At 37.2% G+C, this 25539-nt stretch overlaps 1 protein-coding gene across 12 annotated transcripts in view; it reads left to right on the forward strand.

Moving 5' to 3' along the window:
• Positions 1–25539, forward strand: part of SLC9B1 (solute carrier family 9 member B1) — an 89789-nt gene that overhangs the window by 52690 nt on the left and 11560 nt on the right. For 5 of the 12 annotated variants that reach the window (XR_014813310.1, XM_084973310.1, XM_084973308.1 and 2 more), the window contains 5 exons: positions 9720–9895; positions 14213–14319; positions 15184–15333; positions 19658–19766; positions 20596–20732. Coding sequence is in view for 11 of the 12 variants with exons in the window: in XM_084973310.1 (XP_084829436.1) it covers positions 9720–9895; positions 14213–14319; positions 15184–15333; positions 19658–19766; positions 20596–20732 (679 nt within the window). In the remaining variant the exon portion in view is untranslated. Of the gene's footprint in view, positions 1–8143; positions 8309–9719; positions 9896–14212; positions 14320–15183; positions 15334–19657; positions 19767–20595; positions 20733–23278; positions 23673–25539 lie in introns of those variants that run through there. The other 7 variants (XM_084973306.1, XM_084973307.1, XM_013989374.3 and 4 more) reach the window with 3 other exon arrangements.

The raw sequence follows: 25539 nt of genomic DNA on the forward strand, positions 1-25539 counted from the left end.
TATTCAGTTGAAATGCTTGGTTTAAAATATTTAAACATTCAGAATTTTGTATAAGTTTGTCTAAATTTATCATTAAAGTTCTTTTCACAATGGTAGAAAATCTTGGAAATTAGTTTGTCAGAAACAGAGCCATGTCCTAAATCTGCCATCTCCTTGACAAATATCATAGTCCTTAAATGCTTAATGCCAAGATAATTTACTACATCAATTTATTCTTTCTCTCTTAAATTATAATCTAGTTCTATTTTTGATCTATCTAATGGTCTCTTCTTTATACACTATATGTACAACATACAATATGTTATATGTAAATATATGTATTGTAATATGAAAGATATTTTGTATAGATATGGATATTATAACAAACAACAAGCAAACACTATTCTCCTAGATCCAATGTTCCATCCATTATTATCCACCATCCATTCCTTTCATGTCCAAATTCCTCAGAATAGTCTATAATCACTATCTTTATATCCTTAATTTCTTTTCATTTTTCAATCCATTTAACTTTTGCCTCCACTTATCTATTCCAATGAAATTTTTAGCAAAGTTTACTCATTACATACTTATTGCCAATCCACAGAATTTTAAAAATTAGGTTTTTTTTTGGCTACACCTGCAAGGTGTGAAAGTTCTCAGGCCAGGGATTGAACTCATACCACAACAGTAACCTACGCCACAATAGTGACAATGTCTGATCTTTAACGCGGTGAGCCACCAGGGAACTCCGTAAAATTAATTTTTATTATTAAAGTAATTCCCAAATGCGTTTTTATTTTGAAAAATTAAAATTTTATAGATGAAGGTAAAAAGCCATCTGACCATGCCTTCAAATTCTAGGGCCTATATCCCTATACAAAAGTAACAACTCTTAGAGTTCCTGCTGTGGCACAGTGGGCTAAAAATCTGACTGCACTGGTCTGGGTTTCTGCAGAGGTGCGGATTCAATCCCAGGCCTGATACAGCAGAATTAAAGGATCTGGCATTGCCATAGCTGTGGCTTGGATTCAGTCCCTGGCTGGGGAACTTCCATGTGCCATGGGCGTGGCCACAAAATTTAAAAAAGAAAAAAAGTGACAATTCCTCTAGGTTTTATATTATCATTCTAGACTTTTAAAAATAATATTCTAATCTTCTAAAAAAGATATACATGATGTATAACATATATAGTAATACAGTTATCATACTTATACAAACTATGCATAGGTATGATTTATATAAAAATACACAAAATAATATTCTTTCCTATGTAGATATTTTTGTACATTTTTATATAAATCATATTTCTTTATCTGTGACTAGCCTGTTCATAGCCTTTGCCCATTTTTCTATTGAGCTATTTTTCTCTTTCTTATTGATTATATCAGTGTTTTATCTGTTAAAGGTATTACAAATGTCTTGTACCACACATCACTAAATGTTTAATTTTGAGGAGTTCCCATTGTGACTCAGTGGATTACAAACCCGACCAGTATCCATGAGGATGCAGGTTTGATCCCTGGCCTTGCTCAGTTGGTTAAGGATCTGGCATTGCCATTAGCTGTGGTGTAGGTTGCTGTGGTTGTGGTGTAGGCTGGCAACTGCAGCTCTGATTGGACCTCTAGCCCCGGAACTTCCATGTGCCACAGGGTACGGCTCTTACAAAAAATAAAAACCAAATGTTTAATTTTGCTTATGGTGACTTTATTAATCTAAAAATGGTATTTTATTATTTCCAACAGATAAAAGGGCCAATACGCAAAAGCATTCACTTGATCTTAAAAATCAAAAGGAAAAGGGAAAGAGAGGCAAATGTGGCTGCTTTTAAGATATATATATTTACATATGCATATTTACAATCAAATTTATTTTTAGTTTCTTTTTTTAGGTAATCTATTTTTTCTTTTTGGAAGCTTGGTTTACTTAATTTTTGCAATAAAAAACTTATTGCTACACTAAATATGTTCCTTGGAAAGTGACATTAGTATCACTTAAAATCTTGGTAGAAATGCAGAATTTCGGGCCCACCCCAGATCCTTTGAAACAGAATCTGCATTTTAATGAAATCCTCATGTAATCTGTTTGCATATTAAAGTTTATTTATTTATTTTTGTCTTTTGTAATTTTAGGGCCACACCCGTGGCATATGGAAGTTCCTAGGCTAAGGGCTGAATTGGAGCTACAGCTACTGGCCTGCACCACAGATCACAGCAACACCAGATGCTTAACCCCCTGAGCGAGGCCAGGGATCAAACCCACAATCTCATGGTTCCTAGTTGGATTTGTTTCCACTGTGCCATGATGGAACTCCCGCATATTAAAGTTTAAAAGAAGAGTCTTAGGTCTTTTTCCTTCATGAAATTTTTCAAACATGAAGAGTAGAGAGGATAATATATTGAACATCCTAGTACTGTTAACCTACACTTAATAGCCCCTGATGAATCTCAAAGTAAATTACAGATACGATGGTACTTCACCCCTATATCCTGCAGTATGCACTTACTTCTAAAAGGTAAGAGTATTTTCTAAATAAATTAACAATTTCTTAATACCCTTGGGTGAGTCTTTTTAAATTTTGATCTACTCAATATTTGGTGGAATCTTTCAATCATGAAAGGATTTTGTATCTTTTTTGCCCAGGTCATGAGAATATCTTTTATCTCTCCTCAGTTCTCTTTGATTATATCCTTTAGTAACTCCTTCCTCCATACCTATTAAGTTTTTTGGCTTTTGGTGGGGGGAGAAGGGGAGGCATATGGAAGTTCCTGGACCAGGGATTGAATCCAAGCCACAGCTGTGACCTACACTGCAGATACAGCAGCATTGGATCCTTTAAACCACTGTGCCGGGCCAGGTATTGTACCTGCACCTCAGCAGTGACCCAAATCACCATAGAGACAGTGCAAGATCCCTAAGCCACTGCACTGCAGCAGGATCTCCTTAAGTTTTTATTTATACCTTCCATCTGCTTGCCTTTACAATACACATCAGAAAATTTCTCTGCTCAGTTTTCTAGCTCATTAACTCACTCTGCAGTTATGTCCGTATCACCTATTTATTTCTTTAATTTTGGCAATTGTTCTTTTCTAAGAACTGTAGTTAAATACTGAACAGATACAGTGTACTTTCATGATTCTGAGGCTGTTTATAGTTATTCTGAAGCCATTTTCTTGTTGTTCTCTTTTTAGTATATCTCTTTTCTCAGGTATAAATTTTTTTTTCTTTTTTTTCTTTTTTTTTTTTTGTCTTTTTGTCTTTATAGGGCTGCACTGGCAGCATATGGGGGTTCCCAGGGTTGGGGTCTAATCAAAGCTATTGCTGCCGGCCTACGCCAGAGCCAGAGCGATGCCAGATCTGAGCCACGCCTGCAACTGACACCACAGCTCACGGCAACACTGGATCCTTAACCCACTGAGCAAGGCCAGGGATCAAACCTGCAAGCTCATGGTTCCTAATCGGATTCGTTAACCACTGAGCCACGACGGGAACTCCTATATATTTTTCCATTTAATGACCATGGTACCTCAATTCAAAGTGTTGGCTTTCCCTAGATATTTGTTGATGCTTTAGTAGGTACTCATTTTTTAATTTGAAACATCATCTTGACTTGCGATTATTTTATCTGTTTGCTATTGCCTTCTTTCAGGGAATAGGCCAGTCATGCTACCAATCAAGTTTCCTTAGATGCTCAGGCTGAGATTAAGATTCTTATGTAAATGATTTATTAAGGGAAGTCTCAGTAGATATCTCTTAGTGAAGAAAGATAAGACTGTGGTAAAAGTCAGTGGTTCCAAAAACTTTGCCACCCATTAAAATCACTCTGGAGCTTTTGAAAAATCCCAGAAATTAGAGGAGTGATGTCAACAAGATGGTGGAAAAGGAACTCTAGGCTCACTTTCCCCTATGGAGGCACTGACATAGCAATATAAGGACCAGATTACCTTTATGGTAACTCCAGAAACCACTTGATAGGTTACAGCATTCCATACAAGCACAAGGCCAAAAAGAGGCACATTGGAATAATTAGAACATTGCATTGCACTTACCCACCATGCCCCATGATCCTCCTGCACAGCAAAGGGAAATCAAGAGGAAACTCCCAACTTTTGGCTTCTCCTTCAGGAGGAAAAGAAAAAGCTAGAACATGTGTCTTATATTCTGTATTTTTAAGAGGCTGCTCAAAGGACTGGTTTCTGCCTCATCTAACTTGGAGCGCTGATGGAAAAGAGAGTGACACATTTTAGATGCCTGAGGTCCACCAGGAACAAAGGTGAGTCCTGTGCATTGCTGCACTCCAAATATATTGCAGGACTGCTGATAGACACTTGGGAGCACCCTGGAGTAGAAAAAGGCTAAAGTTCTGCTGGAGCTACTGTACCAAAGTCCAGAGAAGGCACATTCCAGAGAGGTTTGAGAGACTCCCAGAATCTCTATTTAGGCTGATTGGTGAAGGTCTTTCCCTAGGAAGAAGTCTGAAAAGACCAGGAGAGGTGGCTGTTTTTTCATACATCCAAAATTCAACAAAAGATAACAAGGCATACAAAGAAACAGGGAATCAGGGCTCAATGAAAGGAACAAAATAAAACTACAGAAACCAACCCTATACAAATAAAAGTGTATAAATTATTCAACAAATAATTCAAAATAACCACCGTAAATATGTTCAGTGAGCTCAAAGATGTCAAGAAAATGGAACCAAGAAAATGAAGCATGAATAAAGTAAGAATTCTAACAAAGATACATAAACGTATAAAAAAAGAACCAAAAATACATTCTGGAGCTGTAGAAATACAGTACATTGATAAATTGACTAAAGGGGATCCACAGCAGAGTGGACAGGTTGGAAGAACCAGTGAACTTGAAGATAGGTCATTTGAAAGTACAGGATCAGAGGAGCAAAAAGATATATGAAGGAAAATGGAGTTACCCTAAGGGACTTGTGGGATGTCATTTAACGAACCAATCTATGCATTATGGGAGTTGGACAAAGAGAAGAGATAAATAAATGGCCAGAAAGCCTATATGAAAAAATAATGGCCCAAAACTGTGAAAGGAAACTGACATATAAATTCAAGATGATCAAAAAAACTCCCCTTAGGGGTTCCCGTTGAGGTTCAGCAGGTTAAGAACCCGACATAGTGTCCATGACATTGGGGGTTTGATCCCTGGCCTCATTGCTGCAAACTGCATTCTAGATTGCAGATGCAGCTCAGGTCTGGTGTTGCTGTGGCTATGGTGTGTGCCAGCAGCTGCAGCTCCAATTTGATTCCTAGCCCAGGAACTTCCATGTGCCACAGGTACAGCCTTAAAAAAAAAAAAACAAAAAACAAAACAAAAAAAAAACTTGGAGTTCCCATCGTGGCTCAGTGGTTAACGAATCCGACTAGGAACCATGAGGTTGCGGGTTCGATCCCTGGCCTCGCTCAGTGGGTTAAGGATCCAGTGTTGCCGTGAGCTGTGGTATAGGTTGCAGACTCAGCTCGGATCCCGCGTTGCTGTGGCTCTGGTGTAGGCCAGTGGCTACAGCTCCAATTCGACCCCTAGCCTGGGAACCTCCATATGCTGCAGGTGTGGGCCTAAAAAGACAGAAAAAAAAAAAAAGTTGTAGAAAGGGAGAATCTTAAAAACAAGAGAAAAACAAGAGCTCCCATAAGATAATAGTTGGATTTCTCAGTGAAAACCTTGCATGCCAGAAGGGAATGGGATGATATATCCAACATGCTGAAAGGAAAAAAATAAACAAAAACAGTCATCAGAGAATACTCTATCTAGCAAACCACATGTAAAAACTCATAACATTGAATTTGACAATAATTTCTTAGCTATGACACTAAAATCACAGGTAACAAAAGCAAAAATGGATGAGACTGCATAAAACTTAAAATCCCCTGCAAAGGAAACAACAAAATGAAAACACACAGAATGGGAGAAAATAGTTGCAAACCATAATTCTGAAAAGAGATCAATATTCAGAATATGTAAAGAACTCTGATAACTCAACAACAACAAAAAACCTGACTAAATAATGGCCGAAGAACTTAGAGACATTTCTACAAAGAAGATGCACAGATGGCCAACAAGCATATGAAAGTGCTCAGCATTTATAATTGTTAAAGAAATGTAAATCAAAACCACAAAGAGATAACAGCTCATACTCACTAAGAAGGTTACTATTTAAAAAACTAGAAAATAAGTGTTGACACAGACATGGAGAAATTGGAACATTAATAAACTGTCTTTGGGAATGTAAAATGAAAAGCTGCCATGGAAAAGGGTTTAGAGGTTCCTCAAAAAACCAAAATTACCATTTAATCCAGTAATGTTATTTCTGGGTATATATCCAAAAGAACTGAAAGTTGGATATCAAAGAGATATTTGCCTGCACAATTCATTGCAACATTGTTCACAATAGCCAAGAGGTAGAGGCAGCCCAGATATCCATGGACGGATGAATAGATAAAAGGAAATGTGGCGCGCGTGCGCACACACACACACACACACACACACACACACACACACACACACACACACACACACACACACAGTGGAATATTATGCAGCCGTTAAAACAAAGAAGGAAATTGGAGTTGCCATTGTGGCTCAGTGGGTTAAGAACCCGACATAGTCTCCATAAGGATGTGGGTTTCACTTAGTGGATTAAGGATCTGGCGTTGCTGCAGGCTGCACTGTAGGTCACAGATGCAACTCGGATCCAGTGTTGCTGTGGCTGTGGTTAGGCTGCATCTGCAGCTCCAACTGTTTTGAGCCCTAGCCTTGGAAGGTCCATATGCCACAGGTGCGGCCCTAAAAAGACAAAAAGAAGAAGAAGAAGAAGAAGGAAATCCTGTTATATTCTACAGCACCAATAAACCTTGAGGGCATTATATTGAGTAAAATAAGCTAGGACAAATACCATATGATTCCACTGATATAACTAGAGTAGTCAAAATCATGTTAAGGAGTTCTTGTCGTGGCACAGTAGAGATGAATCTGACTAGGAACCATGAGGTCCAGGTTCGATCCCTGGCCTCGCTCAGTGGGTTAAGGATCTGGTGTTGCCATGACCTGTGGTGTAGGTTGCAGATAAGACTCAGATCTGGCATTGCTGTGGCTCTGGCGTAGGCTGGCAGCTACAGCTCTGATTGGACCCCTAGCCTGGGAACCTCCGCATGCTGTGAGGGTGGCCCTAAAGGACAAAAAGACAAAAAAAAAAAAAAAAAATCATGTTAACATAAAGTAGAATGTTGTCAGGGGCATGGAGAGTATAGAGTTTCAGTTTTGCAAGATTAAAAAATTCTGTGTTACACAACAATGTGGATATAGTTAGCACTACTGAACTATATATTTAAAAATAGGTTAATTTTGTATTGTGTATTTTTTTACAACAATTTAAAAAATATTTACAGTATCCCAGTATCCAGATCAAACTCCATCCTAAATCAGACCAGAATGTCTTAGAATATGATCCAGGCATGAGTATTTTTTATAAATCCCCAAGTACGTGGTAAGATCACTCTCAGTAATAGCTGCTTTCTGATATTTAAAACTTTGTGTAATACCTTCCTCTTTAATGTGGGCTGGACTTACTGACTTTCTTCTAACAGAATACAGCAGAAGTGATAGGCTGTCACTTCTAAGACTAGGTCATAAGAACAACATGATTTCTATCTTCCTGGTTCTCTCTTGCACTCTCTTTAACCACTTGTCTTGGGGGAAGTCAGCTACCATGTTCCAAGCAGTCCTGTGGAAAAGCCCCAATGTCAAGAGACTGAAGACCTGCTTCTAGCCATGTGGGTAAACTTGTAAGCAGATCTTTCCCCACCCACTTCATGAGAAAACTTGAATAGGAAGAAGCCTACAGCTAAGGCACACGCAGATTCCTGACCCACAGAAGTTGTGAGAAAATAAATATTTTGTTTTGTTTGGCCATTCCCATAGCACATGGAAGTTGCCTGGCCAGGGATCAAACTCACATCACGGCAGCAACCTAAGCTGCTACAGTGACAGTGCCAGATTCTTAACCCGCTGCAGCATAGGGGAACTCCCAAATGTTTGTAGTTTTAAACGTCTAAGTTTGGGCATGATTTGTTAAGCAACAACATATAAATAGTATATCAATTAGTTCCAATGTGCAGTAAATGAGGCAAATATGTGTTTTCAGAGGATTCTAGGTTCTTCTTGAGTTCCTAGGGAAATCTTGAACATAAACTGCACCACAGAGGTTGTACAGCCAGAGACAGAGGACCCTCTTAGACCCTCACATCAGTCAGTCATTGGCACAAGCTGTCTGGAAGGGGGAAGTGGTGAACCTCCTGAGCTGCTGTAGGTAAGTTCTTGTTATCAGGGCAAGGCTCCCAGAAAGCCACAGGTCACAGGTGTCACAGCCAACAAGCAGCAGCTGGGCCTGGCAAATGGGTTCTCGTGGGGCACTGAGAGCACCGCTACACATGGTACAGTGCAGCTTTTAGAAAGTGAATATGGGAGTTCCTGCTGTAGCACAGTGGCATCTCTGGAATGCTGGGACTTGGTTTGATCCCTGGTTCAGCACAGTGGGTTGGGGATCTAGCATTGATGGAGGTCAAATCTCCAGCTTGAATCTTATCCCTGGACCCGGAATTCCATATACCACGGGGTACCAAAAAAGAAAAGAAAAAGGTGAATATGGAAGAGATGAGGCAAGTTTCCGAATGGGATATACCAAAAGAAGGTATTCTGAGCAGGAGCTTCCCCATTCCTCATAGGTGTCATCGACCACCCCAGAAGTTTTTTTCATGTGCCTTTGTAGCTTAGATGCTCACACTCATTGTTCCTTCTTTGGGGCAGATATACTCTCTTCCTCACTGAGATAGGAATGGTGTGGAGACTACATCTGACTGACCATTCTTACAGTGGTACTCTAAATAACTAATTTCCTCAGAAGTCCCTCCTACTCCTAGCATCTGCGATTTTTGGGCTTGGGGCATTTTTACAAGTACAGCATATCTTTTGTAGCAATTGTTACTTGTATGCATTTTGGCTTATGGTTTCCTTTTTTAGTCCTAACCTGTCTGCCTCTTTTCTAGCAAGAATGCACCTAGTTTGTTGCCCATTGAGGATTCCCCTTTTGTTTTCTAGCTAGATTGTGAATTTTACTTTATTTTTTTAATTAAAGTATTGTTGATTTACAACGTTGTGCCAATTTCTGCTGTACAGCAATGTCACCTAGTCACATATACATTCTTTTTCTCATGTTATCTTCTATCATATTCTATCACGAGAGATTGGTTATAGTTCCATGTGTTATACAGTACGGTTTCCTATTATTTTCACATCTTCATTTCACATTATTTAGAGCTGGAGGCAGAGGTTGCAATTTGTGGTCCAACCATTTTTTTTTTTTTAAGCCATGCCCATGGCATGTGGAAGTTCCTGAGCTAGGGTTCAAATCTGTGCTACCACAACCACCCAAATTACTGCAGTGACAACATGAATCCTTAACCCACTGTGCCACAAGAGAACTCCTTGATCCAACATCTTGAATGAAATTTCTTTAAAATTTTAATCGGCACTAAAGAATGTGCTGATTTTTACCACCGTTAAATGTCGTTTTTACCAGCATTAAATGACATTCACTCAAAAGCAGTATTTTTACATTCGAAGTTGTCATAAGGGTTGATACATTTGTTGTACAATTTACCATAAAACACTTTTTGGTTAAAAGGATGTTTTTAACTGGTTTTCAAATATTTTTCTCTCAGTTTCGTAGTAGGTGCAGTCTCTCCTGCTGTTATTGTCCCTTCCATGTTACGTTTGCAAGAAAAGGGATATGGTGTTGAGAAAGGCATTCCAACCTTATTAATAGCTGCCAGCAGTTTGGATGACATTGTAGCTATCACTGGATACAACACATGCTATAGCATAGTCTTCTCCTCAGGTAAATAAAAATCTACAACAGCTACCGTATAACTCATTATTTTTTTGTTCTTTAGAAAAGGTTTCTGGCTTTGCTTCTACATTTATTAATGAAGACTTTTCAATTTAGTATCTTTTTATCCTTCATAGAAAGTTCATTTTAGACCAAAGAAGGAATTTCAGTGGGTTAAGATACCACTACTTAACACAAATTATTTCCTTTTAACAACCAAATATTTCAATTAATTTGGTAACCCATAGTATTACCATTTATCTGCTCATGTTACTTTGGAATTTTATCACAATTTTCCATAAAAAAATGTAGGCAACAGTATTATCAGTACTACTAATATATCTAATAGATATTTTGGAGAGGTATCTTTCTTATCATCATTATAAATAACCAGTTGTTCTTTGTTAAGACAACTTAAATATATAGAGTTTGGACAACTGTGTCTTTTTGGTAGTGGTGGGATAAGATCCTGCACCAATTCCAAATCCCAAGATGATATATAGTCTTGAATGTCACTCTGTAGAAATTGTGAAAATAAACATTCCACATTTAATAATTCTTTATTTGACAATGTTCAAAGTTCAATCTTCTATATTATTAAAGCACCAAAACATTTTTAAGTTGAAATGTTGTGTATACAGTTTCTCTTAAAATCATAAGATATAAAGAAATAAGAAGGGAAAATATTTTTTAAAATCTATCATAGTCTTATCCCCAGGAATAAAAATTCTGAATCTTTTGGTATATATTCACCCAGATTTCTCCTTCTCTATCCATCTCTGTCAGTATCTAGCACTCTTTCCATTTCTCTCTCCCTCCCAATATTCTTATAAAATTATTGAACATTAACCATGCTTTCTTATAACCTGAGTTTTGTACTTAACTGTGTATTACAAACATGTTTCTTTTCAGTAAATATATTTCTAAGACATTTTTAATGGATGGATAGCATTTGATTGGCTATATCATGATTACTTAACATGCTAAAAATTGAAGTTGGCACCAGTATTTACTACTAAAATAATGCTTGATTGAACATCTTATACAACTAAATAGTTGTATCTAATCTTAATATTTTCTTAATTTTAAAAGAGGAATTATTGAGTTAAAAAGTATATAACATAAGATTTTTTAATGTATGGCCACAATGTCGTGTCCTACCAGGGTGCACAAGCGTGCCACCTTCTCTTCACCTTCTTCAAAATTAGGTATTACTAATCCTTTTACCTTTGCTAATTTGATAGCTAAAGAGTGAGGCCACTTTAAATGAAGAAATTTGAATACTATTGATGTTAAACAAATGTTTGTGTTTATTGGCCATTAGCCTTTTGGAATTTTTTTTTTTTTTTTTTTTTTTATTATTTTCCCACTGTACAGCAAGGGGGTCAGGTCATCCTTAGATGTATACATTGCAGTTACAGTTGGAATGTTTTATAGATTGCTTTTCTTGAAATATTTTGCCTGTGTCCTATAAGTGTGTTAATCTTTTGTTCCTTTTGATTTGTCAAGATTTTGCATAAAATGAAGAATAAGCATTTGCTTTATATTCTATTGTTTTTATAACTTGACTTTTAACTTTGTCACTTTTTTACCCTTCAGAAGTCATAAATTTTTTGTCAGATCTGGCTGTCTTTTCCTTCATGACTGGTATCAATCATTCTTTCAAAAAATATTTTTGTGCTCCTCATCCATTGTGCCAGCTACTATGTCAAACACTGAGGATGAACAGTGAAGAACAGTATTAGTTTTTATAGAGTAATTGCTTGGTACTTGCTGTAAGTTTTATAGATGTTTCCACTCATTTAATGGTCACAGTAGTGCCATACTCATTTTACAGATAAGGAAACTAAAGGACAGAGGTTAAGTAGCTTGCTCAAAGTTACAGATCCAGTACATAGGGGAGCCAAATCTGGCAGTTTGACCCCAAATCCACATTCTTAAGTATTATTCTATACTGCCTTCCAACACAGCTGGCAGAGAAGACCATATGGCCCATGTTCTCCAGGAGTTTATATTAGACAAGTAATTACAAATGTGGTAAGTATTACAGAGTACAAGATGCTATGGGAGACCAAACCTTATTTAAGGAGGACTATAAAAGTGAAAACCAAATGGGTACATCCTTAAAAAAATCTTCTACTACTACCTATGTAAACTCTCTTAAAATTTTAAGGACTTTTGAAGTTTTATTTTAGATCTTCAAAATATCTGTATTTTGGAGTATGGTAGATATTGAGATCTAACTTTACCTTCCAGGTCAATTGGCCCTTTTAGCATTATGTAGGCCTTCTTTATCTCTTGTGACAGTATTTGACTTAAAGTCTATTTTATCTAAGTATGATCACCCCTGAAGCTCTCTTTCGGGTACCATTTACATAAAATATCTTTTCCCATCCTCAAAGTGACAACAGTCTATTTTAAAATGATAACAACTTGGAGTTCCTGCTGTGGCACAAAGGGATCAGGGGCATCTTCGGGGCACTGGGTGCAGTTTGGATCCCTGCCCCGCACAGTGGGTTAAGGATCAGGCATCGCCACAACCTATGATGTGGGTCGCAGATGTGACTCAAATCTGATCTCTGGCCTGGGAATTCCATATGCCACAGGACAGCCAAAAATGAAAAAAAAAAAAAAAGAAATGATAACAGCTTAACTTCAGTTGCATGCAAAACTCTGCTCCTCTGCTCCTTTACCTCTCACCCGCCTCACTTTGTGTTATCAATATCACAAATTATACTTTTTATATTGTGTATCCGGTAGCATAATTTTATAATTATATATATTTTTATGCTTTTATCTTAAATTACGTAATTAAAAGTAATTTACTCACCACCATTAAGGTATTGTAAGATTCTGAATTAATCTATTTACCTTTGCTGAAGGTTTATGTTTACATGCTTTTGTGTCGCTGGCTAATGTTATTTTATTTCCACTTGAAAGATTCCCTGTAACATTTCTTGTTAGGCAGGTCCATTGGTGATGAACTCCATCAGCCTTTGTTTATCCAGGGAAGTCTTAATTTCACCTGCACTTTGAAGGACAGTTTTGTGGGATGGCATTCTTGGTTGGCATTTCTTTTCTTTCAACACTTTGACACCTTGAATAAATCATTCTACTTTCTTCTGACCTGTGAGGTTTCTGCTATATAATCCTCTGATAATTTTATGGGAGCACTCATGTACATCATGAGTTGCTTTTCTCTTGCTATAATTTTTTAATTGGTTTGTGGAATTTCATAAAGCCTTTTGGGCTGTATATTCTTGTTAAATTGGTGTCTCTGTGAGGAATCAGGATTCTGGGATTCCAGTTCTACCACTTGCTCTTGTCACCCTCCATTTCTATTATTTTTCATGAGGAAATATTTCTAAAATATGTATATTTGCATAGTTTATTGAGCTGAATACACAGAGTATAACTGAACTTTTTTGTGTGACTCAGGATTATTTTTTAAAGTGTATTACAATAAACTACGTGTATCCATGAGACATAAAATATATTGGAAAAGTAGTTGATCCTTTGAATGTTCCTAGGATTGACCCTGGGATAAATCTTTTTTCTTTTTTTTAATGTCGTTGTTATTAAATTATCCTTTCAGAGTTCCCATTGTGGCTCAGCAGGTTAAGGACCCCATGTTTTCTATGTGAGGATGTGGTTTCAATCCCTGCCTTTACTTATTGGTGGGTTAAGGATCTGGCTTTGCAGCAAGCTGCTGCATAGATTACAGATGCAGCATTGCTGTGGCTGCATAGGCCGGCAGCAAGCTGCTGCATAGATACAGCATCCCACATTGCTGTGGCTGCATAGGCCGGCAGCTGCAGCTCCAATTAGACCCCCTAGTGCAGGAACTTCCATATGCTGCAGGTATGACTATAAAAATAAATAAATTCATACATTCATACATACATACAAATTGTTCTTTTTATGTTTAAATCATTTGTTTTTCATAATGGTGTATCAGAGAAGAACATTGCCAGCCATGTGTTAGGTGTCAGGGGTACTCCTTTGCCAGTCTCTGGGCATTTTTCTACCTCACCTGGTCTTTTAGGTTGGGGGTGTAAGGGGAGCACATTGTGGCTTATTTCTTCTTTGTTTTCTGGCCTATTTATTCAGTAAACCTTTCTGAATTGTATGTGTGTATTAAATCATTTGAGAGTACATATTTAATCTATCAAATAGATCTGCATGTGTTTTCACGTGTTTAAACAATAAAGGTCCGTTTTTGTATATTTATTCAGTAAAATACATACCTTTCTTTACGATTTTCTGATGTGTTAGGATATGAAAATACTTCTCTATGAAATGGTTTTCTTTTGTATGCCCTTACAGGTAGTGAACTTAGTAACATCCTGACCTCGTTTCGGGATGTCGTTATTGGTGTGGTGTCAGGAGTTGTTTTGGGAATATTTGCTCGGTATTTTCCAAGTAGAGATCAGGTAAATAAAAAATAATCTAGTTTTTGGAAGTACAATATTCAGCATTTCTTTCCCAAAATTGAACTTGTGGAAGATCCATGAAATAATAAATTTAATATTTAGTTCTCTTTCTCCAAAAGTAGCCTCCACTGCCTACTCTGTTTAAAACTGAGCACAGTTGTTATTGTGGCCCTAACTGAAGTCCCTGCTTCCTGATTTGGCAAATAAGGAATATCAGGGAAATGTACATAACGTATGTATATGTACTCTAAGTACCCTCTTCATTCTGTCCCACCCCTTTCTTCACTAAATTGCCTATTGACACCGCTTTTCCTAATCTTTTTCCCTCAAACTTTCCATTGAACGATTTGGGGAAAATATATTCCCATTTATTTGTGCATATTTTTTGACTTATTTTCACTCCTACTCTCTTTGACTAATACTACCCTATCAGACTAAACCCTTTCCTGCCCTAAAGGATATGCCATGACTCTTGGAGTTCTATAATTTCCGTCTTAATTTCCCTATAGCTATTGTCTGAGCTAAAGAAATATTCAGACATAATATTTCTTATGGATATGTTATATGGAACCACAGGTTCTATGCATGTCTTTTCTTTCCCTTTTCTCTTAAGTTGAAGTATTTTAACCATTTTATTGACATGAGTATCAGAGATGTGGCAGAAAATGAAACTTAATAATTGCAAATTTTGTCAGTTGATACCAGGTCTGTTAAAATATGTGGTGGGAAAGAAAGTCACAATTTTTGACATTATTCGATAAAACATATAAAGACATGACATCAAAGCGTCAGTAATAAATGATAGATAATATAAATATCATATATTTAATGTAAATTAACTTTCAAATATCTGTCTAATTCTAGGGAAAACTTCCACTGAAGAGAGCATTTCTTATTTTGAGTATGTGTATAACTGCTGTTTTAGGCGGCCATCACATTGGTTCACATGCAGCTGGAGGATTATGCACGCTAGCATTAAGTTTTGTTGCAGGGACAGGTTGGGCCAAAGAAAAGGTGAATATTTTTATGCACCATTTTCAAAAAAGATAAAATAGCCACTTTTTTACATCTATAATTGCATTTAGGAAATCTCATTCTAGTTGGAAGATGTTCCAGAAGTTTCTATCTTCAAGAAAAATGAATTAATCAATCAAGGACATATTCAGGAAAGGACCTGGAAATACACAAAAATGCAATCAGAAGTTGAGTTGTCACTTCAGGCCTCTTTCTTTTTCTGAAGTTTTATGTAATATGATTATGTAACTTTTACTGATTTAATTATTTTATTTATTAAAATTTTAGTTATGCAATTAATACATGAAAATATGCTCATAAAATATTAAGACAGTAAGAAGGTCCACATATGGAATACAATATAAAACACTCCTTTCCCCTACCATTCCCAAATATCAAAGCCCCTCCCCAGATCATTTCCTCTAATCACGCCTTTATTTGGAGACATTTAGATCGCTTCCTTTTTTTTTTTTTTTTTTGCTTTTTTTCAGGGCCACATTTGTGGCATATGGAAGTTCCCAGGCTAGGGGTCGAATGGGAGCTACAGCTCCTGGGCTACACCACAACCATAGCAAAACAGGATCCGAGCCACATCTGTGACCTACACCACAGCTCAAAGCAATGCTGGATCCTTAACCCACTCAGCGAGGCCAGTAAGGCCAGGATCAAACCTGCATCCTCATGGATCCTAGTTGGGCTCATTAACCGCTGAGCCACTTCCATTTTTTGTTATTACAAACAGCACTGTCCTAAACAGTCCTGTTCATGTGTGGTTTTGCAAATGTATGAGTACTTCTATATGGATAGATTTCCAGAAATGGAATAGCTGAATTTAGAACTGGTGTATTTCTATTTTGATGTGTACTGCAAGTTATTCCTTAAAAATATTTTATTTAACACTGCTTACTACCAACAGTGTAGGAGAGTCCATAATACCTAAACCCATCAACAATCTTAGATATTATCAATTGTTCTTTTTTTTGCAATCTCATGGGTAAGAAACCATACAACATTGTTATTCTTTATATTTCTCTGATTGGTAGTGGAGTAAGCTTCTCCATATATTCTTTTATAACTACCTATTCATATTCTTTGCTCATTTTTTAATTGGTTTATTTGCCTTTTTATTCCTAATGTATAGAGTTTCTTTATATGTTAGGGCTACTCACCCTTTGTTATCTGCATATTGCATATAATTTTTGCTTATCTTCAACTTTGTTTATGATGTCTTTTGTATGGCAGTAAGTCAGACCTGTCAGTTTTTCCTTTTTGGTTTTAAATTCTGTATCTTAAGTATAAGAAGGATTTTTTTCACCCAAGATTGCATTATAAACATTACAACATCTTACATATTATAATTTAATACTTTGGTAGTTTGTTTTGCATTTAGTTCTTTAATCCCTCTGGAGTTTATTTTTGTGAATGTTGTAAGACTGTACGTGTGTGTATATATATATGTATTCATAGACATGGATATATATGTATATGCATGCATATGGGAGTTCGCATTGTGACTCAGCAGAAACGAATCTGACTAGCATCCGTGAGGACGCAGGTTCAATCCCTAGCTTGTTCAGTGGGTTAAGAATCTGGCATTGCCATGAGCTGTGGTGTAGGTCACAAATGCAGCTCAGACGTGGTGTTACTGTGGCTGTGGCATTAGGCTGGAAGCTACAGCTCCAGTTTGACCCCTAGCCTGGGAACCTCCATATGCTGTGGGTGCTGCTCTAAAAAGACCAAAGGAAAAAAAAAATATATATATATATATGCATATGAATTGGATGTCAGTTTTTGCCAAATTATTTTTTGATCTATTAATTATTAAGTGATTTTAAATGCCTCTTTTAACATGTTCTAAGTCATATATATGTATATATACATATAAACTTACTTTTGGAATCTATTTAAACTTATCTATTCCTATGCTAATACCACTCTATTTTCTTTGTTTATTTTTACTATCACTCTTTAAGTCACTGTAGTTTTTTTTTTTTTCATGCTCTTAAGATTTTTTTAATTATTTATTTATTTATTTATTTATTTATTTATTTATTGTCTTTTTGCCATTTCTTGGGCCGCTCCTGAGGCATGTGGAGGTTCCCGGGCTAGGGGTCGAATCAGAGCTGTAGCCGCCAGCCTACGCCAGAGCCACAGCAACGCAGGATCCGAGCCGCGTCTGCGCCCTACACCACAGCTCACGGCAACGCCGGAACCTTGACCCACTGAGCAAGGGCAGGGATCAAACCCGCAACCTCATGGTTCCTAGTCGGATTCGTTAATCACTGCGCCACGACGGGAACTCCTAAGTCACTGTAGTTTTATGTCTCAAAATCTAATATAGAAGATTCCCTCTTATTGTACATATTTTTAAATATTTCTTGGGGAGTTGCCATCGTGGCTCAGCGGTTAGTGAACCCAACTAGCATCCATGAGGATGCCTCTCAGCGGTTAGTGAACCCAACTAGCATCCATGAGGATGCGGGTTCGATCCCTGGCTTTGCTCAGTGGGTTAAGGATCCTCTGTGAGCTGTGGTGTAGGTCGCAGACGTGGCCAGAGATCCTCATGATTACTACTCGGATTCATAATCCACTGAGACACAATGGGAACTCCTAAACTTTATAAATATATTTTTTATTTTTAATATGTATTTTATAAATAGCAACCAGAAAACCTAGTCATAAGAGAAATAGTTATGAAGAAAGTTTATGCCATTAACAAAGGATGTCAGTGTTCCCTTCCTGGCTCAGTGGAAACAAGTCTGGTATCCATGAGGACTCATGTTCAATCCCTGGCCTCACTCAGCAGGTTAAGCATCTGGCATTGCTGTGGCTGTGGTGTAGCCCAGCAGCTGCAGCTCCAATTCAACCTCTAGTCTGGGAACCTCCATATGGAGCTAGAGCAACCCTGAAAAAAAAAAAAAAAAAAGGATATCAAAGTTTTATATATCTCCACCTATGCAAAAAGATAAACCCAGACTGAGATTAAAATCTCTTCATCCAAATGCCTGGAAAAGAGCCAGAATACTCTTATGTCATTAGAGGTATTTCCATCAACCACATAATTTGTAAGTAGCACTGGGAGGGATTCATTCCCAGGAAGGGAAGCCAGACAGGCAAGCCAAATACAAATCTATTATATATGGGAGTTCCTTTTGTGGCTGAGCAGTTAACAAATCCTACTAGGACCCATGAGGATGCAGGTTTGATCCCTGGGTTAAGGATCTGGCGTTGCTTTGAGCTGTGGTATAGGTCACAGACGTGGCTCTGATCCCACATTGCTGTGGCTGTGGCAAAGATCAGCAGCTATAGCTCCGATTCTACCCCTAACCTGGGAACTTCCATATATCATGGGTGCAGCCCTAAAAAGAAAAAAAAAAAAAAAAAGAGAGAGAGAGAGAATGTATTATACGGCTTGGTTTGATTTTTAAGGAGAAAATAACTTTGAAGTTTTCAATATGGGTCCTTTGGAAGCAGGTATAACAGCTTATCAGAATTCTTTTTTCTTTCTTTTTACAGCCACACCTACAGCATATGGAAGTTCCTGGGCTAGAGATCAAATCAGAGCCACAGCTGTAGGCCTACACCACAACCACAGCAACAGTGGAGGATACGAGTTGCATCTGCATTTGCAACCTATGCTGCAGCTTGTGGCAATGCCAGATCCTGAACTCATTGAGCAAGGCCAGAGATCGAACTTGCATCCTCATGGACACTATGTTGAGTTCTTAACCTGCTGAACCACAATAAGAACTCCCAGAATTTTTTTCCTGGTAGTTTGAGACATATCAGGATTTGGGTCCCAGGATAACAGTTAGTATAGGTCTTCCCAACTCTGAAATATTTAAATGATCTTGAGTATGTTCTCATCAGGCGTGATATCTTCCTATATCTGTTGAGTTGCTTTATAAACAACAGCCAGAACTCTCTTTTTTCTGCCACATTTGGAAGTTACCAGGCCAAGGAGCAAACCTGCGCCATATCGGTGACAAAGCCCCTTAACCCAATAAGCCACCAGAGAACCCCTAAAATCTAGACTCTTACTACTCCATCAGAACATGTATGGAACTCCAAAGACCTAACCTGTTCAATGATAAAATTATCAAATAATAGTTTTGTTTTATTGCTTCTTAGATTTCTTTTAATCAAATTCTACCTTAGTATTTGTGTAAAACAAAGAATTAACCTACTCAGTTTTTATTGCTTTAACATTTTTTATACTAGTAAAATATCTTAAGTTTATTAAGTATTAAGAGAGCCTTTAAACTTAAAATGCAGATACTTTTATGTGTCACGGTAACTGAAACTGTATTACTCTTTTCTATAGATTAAAGTTCAAAAAATTATTGCAGCTACATGGAATATTTTTCAACCTCTTCTTTTTGGTTTGGTTGGAGCAGAAGTATCTGTTGCATCTCTTAAATCAAATGCTATTGGTAAGAATGATTAGAGACACAAAAATACAAGATTGGAAAATATTTAAGAAAACTGAATAATTTTATTTATGTCTTTGAATGCTGCAAGGACCTTCTTCAGAAGTTCATGTTATGATATACATTTATTCTTTCTTTACCATGTATACTCTTTGTAACCAAAGCAACCCTGAAAATCTTCCCTGAGTGATCTGAGGAATAAAGATGACAATTTTATTCTGAGGGCAAAATGTTAGATACCATCAGCACCTTTTGAATACTTTTCATTTGTAGTAAACATTCAAAGTCAGATTAAATAAATGTATCTTTTTATCTAATTTTTCATCATACCTCCACCATTGGATTATCACTAATACTTTTTTGTTTGTTTGTTTGTTTGTTTTCTGTTTTTTTGCTATTTCTTTGGGCCGCTCTTGTGGCGTATGGAGGTTCCCAGGCTAGGGGTCGGTCGAATAGGAGCTGTAGCCACTGGCCTATGCCAGAGCCACAGCAATGTGGGATCCGAGCCGCGTCTGCAACCTACACCACAGCTCACGGCAACGCGGGATCCTTAACCCACTGAGCAAGGGCAGGGATCGAACCCGCAACCTCATGGTTCCTAGTCGGATTCGTTAACCACTGCGCCACGATGGGAACTCCAATCACTAATACTTTATATAGAAGCCTCAATCATTTGTAATTTTTACAATTATTATTTTTATTTAAAAATGAAGATGTAAAGAGGCAATAGCCTTAAAATGCTTTCATCCCTTTTACAAATCATATCTCTAGGCATAAAGAACCACTTCTTCCCAAATACTGTGTTATTTATGTTTGCTTTTATCTGTTGTAGGCATTTGTGTTACTAACATGAGTTTGGCATTATTAATTCGAATTTCTTCTACATTTGTGTTGATGTCTTTCGCTGGTTTTAATTTTAAGGAAAAAATATTTATTGCTTTTTCATGGATGCCCAAAGCTACAGTCCAGGTAAGAACCTATTAAATCATTCTAATAATTTTAGTGTTGATTTTTTTTGGGGGGGGGTCTTTTTGCCATTTCTTGGGCCGCTCCCGCAGCATATGGAGGTTCCCAGGCTAGGGGTGTAATTGGAGCTGTAGCCACCGGCCTATGCCAGAGCCACAGCAACGTGGGATCCAAGCTGCGTCTGCAACCTATACCACAGCTCACAGCAACGCCGGATCCTTAACCCACTGAGCAAGGCCAGGGCTCGAACCTGCAGCCTCATGGTTCCTATTCGGATTTGTTAACCACTGAGCCATGATGGGAACTCCTGATTTTTTTTTTTTAATTCTCAATGAAAAATGTTACTCTGGTTAAAAAATGTGGGCTTATTAGCCTTACTTTTAAAATGCTTGATTGTGAGTTCCCTAGTGGCCTACTGGTTAAGGATCTGGTATTGTTACTGCTGTGGCTCAGGTCACTGCCATGGTATGGGTTCAATCTCTGGCCTAAGAACTTCCATAGGCATGGCCAAAAATAAATCATAACTACTCATTAAAATTAATCTTAAAAATTCAGTTTTAAAAGTTTTTCTGAAATTATAAAGTATGCTTTTAATGACAAATACTTCTTAAACTTATGAAAACATTTTCTGTTTTCCCAAAATATGAAATGAATATAAAATGAATATATCTGAAAAGTGGAACTTTTACATTCTGTTGAATATCATAGAGCTAAATGTTATGACTTTAGAGACTCATTGATTCTTTTTAAAATATATCTTTCCTATCCCTGCCACCCATTCTACCATACATGAATGCATACATACATATATATATATATATATATATATATATATATATATATATATATATATATTTCTTTTTATGGCCACATCTACAGCACATGGAAGTTCCTGGACTAGGGATCAAACTGGAGCTGCAGCTGAGTCCTACCCCACAGCCATGGCAACACTAGATCCAAGCCACATCTGTGACCTACAGTGCAGCTTGCAGCAACTCAGGATTCTTAAACCCCTGAGCGAGGCCAGGAATCGAACCCACATCCTCAAGGACACTATGTCAGGTTTTTAATCTGCTGAGCTGCAATGGAAACTCCCACATATATTATTTTTTATTATGTATTTAATTTGTATGACTACTTGATTAATGACTTACTCTCCCAACTAGACTATATAGGAAGGATAGGAGCAGTGTCTGTTTTTTGGGTTATTTTTTTCTCCTAGCATTTAACACAGTGCTTAGCATGCAAGAGGTACACAGTAAATAAGCATTGCGTGCCTATAAGAATGAATGATGAATGAAAGGGAGGAAGGGAGGAAGGAAAGAAGGAAAAAAGGAAGGAAGAAAGAAAAAAGAGACCTTGTAATTGTCCTCTCTGATTCAGTGATAAGGTATTGATACTTATCGTCAGACTGTTTAACCTAGCAATGTAATATCTTGATTTCCTTAGATTCTTTTCTCCATTGTTTTTCTAAAACAGAAGTTTGTAGGTTTCAATGCAACAAAAAATCTTTATATGTCATGATTAAAAAAGCAGGTCCTAAGGTGGGCCAAGACTGCCTGTTTTGAATACCATGTTACTTGCAAGTTAAATTTGTAATCTCTCAGAGCCCAGTGTGTACATTCCAAACCTTTTGCCAGTTATTGTATCACACTGCCTCTTGGTAGGAAGAACAAGAAGAATATGAACAAAAATCCTAGGGAACCATGAGAAACCTTAGCAGTCTTCTTCTTTTTTTTTTTTTTTAATTGTTATTTCCCCAACACATTTTTTTTCCCACTGTATAGCATGGGGACCCAGTTACACATACATGTATACATACTTTTTTTCTCCCATTGTCATGCTCTTTTGTATCTAGACATAGTTCTCAGTGCTACACAGCAGGATCTCACTGTTAATCCATTCCAAAAGCAATAGTTTGCATCCATTAACCCCAAACTCCCAATCCATCCCACTCCCCCCCCTCTCCCGGGCAACCGCAAGTCTATTCTCCAAGTCCATGATTTTCTTTTCTGTGGAAAGGTTCATTTGTGCTGTATATTAGATACCAGATATGAGTGATATCATATGGTATTTGTCTTTCTCTTTCTGACTTACTTCACTCAGTATGTGTTGTCTTCTTGCAGCCAGGAACCTAGTGGTACATGGTAAAGACAAGCAAGCAAAACCTGGTAACTTCACTTAGAACTCATAAGGTTCTTAAAGTAATTTGAGCATTCGAAAAGATATGCCATGGGGCAGCCAAAAATGAAAAAAAAAAAAAAAAAAGATATTCAAACAGGGGAAAGCTGAGATGACAACACAAAATCTGCCCCCCAGTGTCTGCATAGTGGTTTGTCACTATTTCACTTTCCTTCCAGATATACTAGAAAGAACATAGAATTGATGAGTAACTTATGAAAATTCCTCAGCACTTTTAAGTTCTGTCTCTTTTCTCATGGTCTAGTACTAGGTTTTATCTGTTTTAACAGAGCTATTTACTTTTATTATATGTTAACTCCTTTTAACATTTTTCTCTATGCCTCATCTTTTTTTCCCTCTAAATGTAGGCTGTATTAGGTCCTCTGGCTCTAGAAAAAGCAAGAATCAGCGCACCCCATTTGGAACCATATTCGAGGGATGTGATGACAGTAGCTTTTCTATCCATCTTGATCACAGCTCCAAATGGTGCTCTAATTATTGGCATTCTGGGACCTAAAATGCTCACTCGCCATGTTTCAAGCAGGACAGTGGAATTGGCAGGATTAGAATTACATTAAAATGTTGACTTGCCATCACCTTGCCTGCTTCTAATGAATTATCTTACATGAGAGAAAAATTAAAAGGTACAAATATATGGAGCCTGTACCTAGAACCAAGGATTTAATAAATATATGATTTCACCACAGAGCTTTCTTATGGCTTTTTAATCCCAAAGTTAATTTAATAAAAATAATATAAAAATAATGCCTTCTTAGTATTTGTGTATTCAAGAACAAAGTAAATTTATAAGTACCCTAGGAAAGTTTAAAGAAATCCATCAAGTTGGATTTATTGTCATAATTCAAACTAAGTATAATAAAAAATTAAATGAACCTAATGACAGAGAGATAAGATAGAATAAGTCTCTAAATAGGTTAGTAATTCAGTTAAAAAGATTACCAGAAAGAGTTCCCTTGTGGGGCATCAGTTTAAGGATCCATTGTTGTCACTACAGCAGCTTGGTTTGTTGCCGTGGTGCTGGTTCAATCCCTGACCTGGGAACTTCTGCATTCCATGGGGTATGGCAAAAAAAAAAAAAAAAAATCACCAGAAAAAATTTAAAAATAATAACGAGAATAAAACATACCAACTTTAAATGGGTCAAGTAAATGCGTTTTAAATTCTGGGTTTAGTGGCTATCTGAATTAATAATATGTTAAATAAAAGAACGACAGTTAAGACATACATCTTCTGCAGTACCCTTAAAATGACAGTCTGGTTTAATAGTTTTTAAATGAAACATTACCTGTAATTTTTACTTACAGATATAAAATTAAATCACAAATGGAGATAAACTGTGATTTTTCTTTTTTTATAAAGATTTTTATTTTTTCCATTATAGCTGATTGACAGGGTTCTGTCAGTTTTCTGCTGTACAGCAAGATGACCCAGTCACACATAAATGTATACATTCTTTTTTCTCACATTATCATGCCTCATCATAAGTGCCCAGATATAGTTCCCAGTGCTATACAGCAGGAGTTTTTTCAACTAGTATAAAACAATGTAAGAATTCAAGTCAGCCTGCAAAAAGGATTGGTAGACTCTTGTCCACATGAGATTTTCTTTTCCTTGGTAATATAGAATCACTGTTCAATTCTGGCTGATGGAAGTCTGTGTATATAGAATCCATCACAAGCAAAATGAAGTTTCAGTTGTTTTTCAAGTTTCTTTAAAGTTAGAAGGGGAGTTCCCGTCGTGGCTCAGTGGTTAATGAATCCGACTAGGAACCATGAGGTGGCGGCTTCGATCCCTGGCCTTGCTCAGTGAGTTAAGGATCTGGTGTTGCCATGAGTTGTGGTGTAGGTCCCAGATGCAGCTCGGATCCCTAGTTGCTGTGGCTCTGGCATAGGCCAGCGGCTACAGCTCCGATTAAACCTGGGATTAAACCTGGGAATCTCCATATGCCACGGAGCGGCCCTAGAAAAGGCAAAAAGACAAAAATAATAATAATAAAATAAAATAAAAGTAAAGTTAGAAGGGTCATATGAAATATTCTCAAATAGTCTTAATGAATGGCCTCTTAGAAAGTGTTAGGATTTCTTTGGCAAAAGCCAAATATAGGGACTAAACATTACTTTGGTTTCTCTCCTCCCTTTTCTATATAAGCAAGTTATTAAAATAACACGGAATATGAATTTTTAAATTTATTTTATTTTATTGTCTTTTTAGGGCCTCATTCAGGGCATATCGAGGTTCCCAGCTAGGGATCCAATTGGAGCTGCAGCTGCCAGCCTACAGCAATGCGGGAGCTAAGCCATGTCTGTGACCTACAACACAGCTCATGGCAATGCTGGATCCTTAACCCACTGAGCAAGGCCAGGGATCAAACCTGCATCCTAATGGATACTAGTCAGGTTCTTAACCACTGAGCCACAAGGGGAACTCCAGAATATGAAATTTACACATAAATGTAATTTAAGGCAACCAAAAGTATGTATCTATTCCTACTAAGACTGAGACCTTTCACAAAATGTATCACTAAAACTGTCAAAAGGTGGAGTTCCCATTGTGGCTCAGTGGGTTAAGAACCTGACATAGTCTCCATGAGGATGCAAGCTTGATACCT

The sequence above is a fragment of the Sus scrofa genome, chromosome 8 (genome assembly GCF_054392235.1).
Source record: "Sus scrofa isolate SSC_HxYL_T2T_F1_AM1 chromosome 8, Sscrofa_HxYL_maternal_Yorkshire_Landrace_v2.0, whole genome shotgun sequence".
Taxonomy (NCBI): domain Eukaryota; kingdom Metazoa; phylum Chordata; class Mammalia; order Artiodactyla; family Suidae; genus Sus; species Sus scrofa.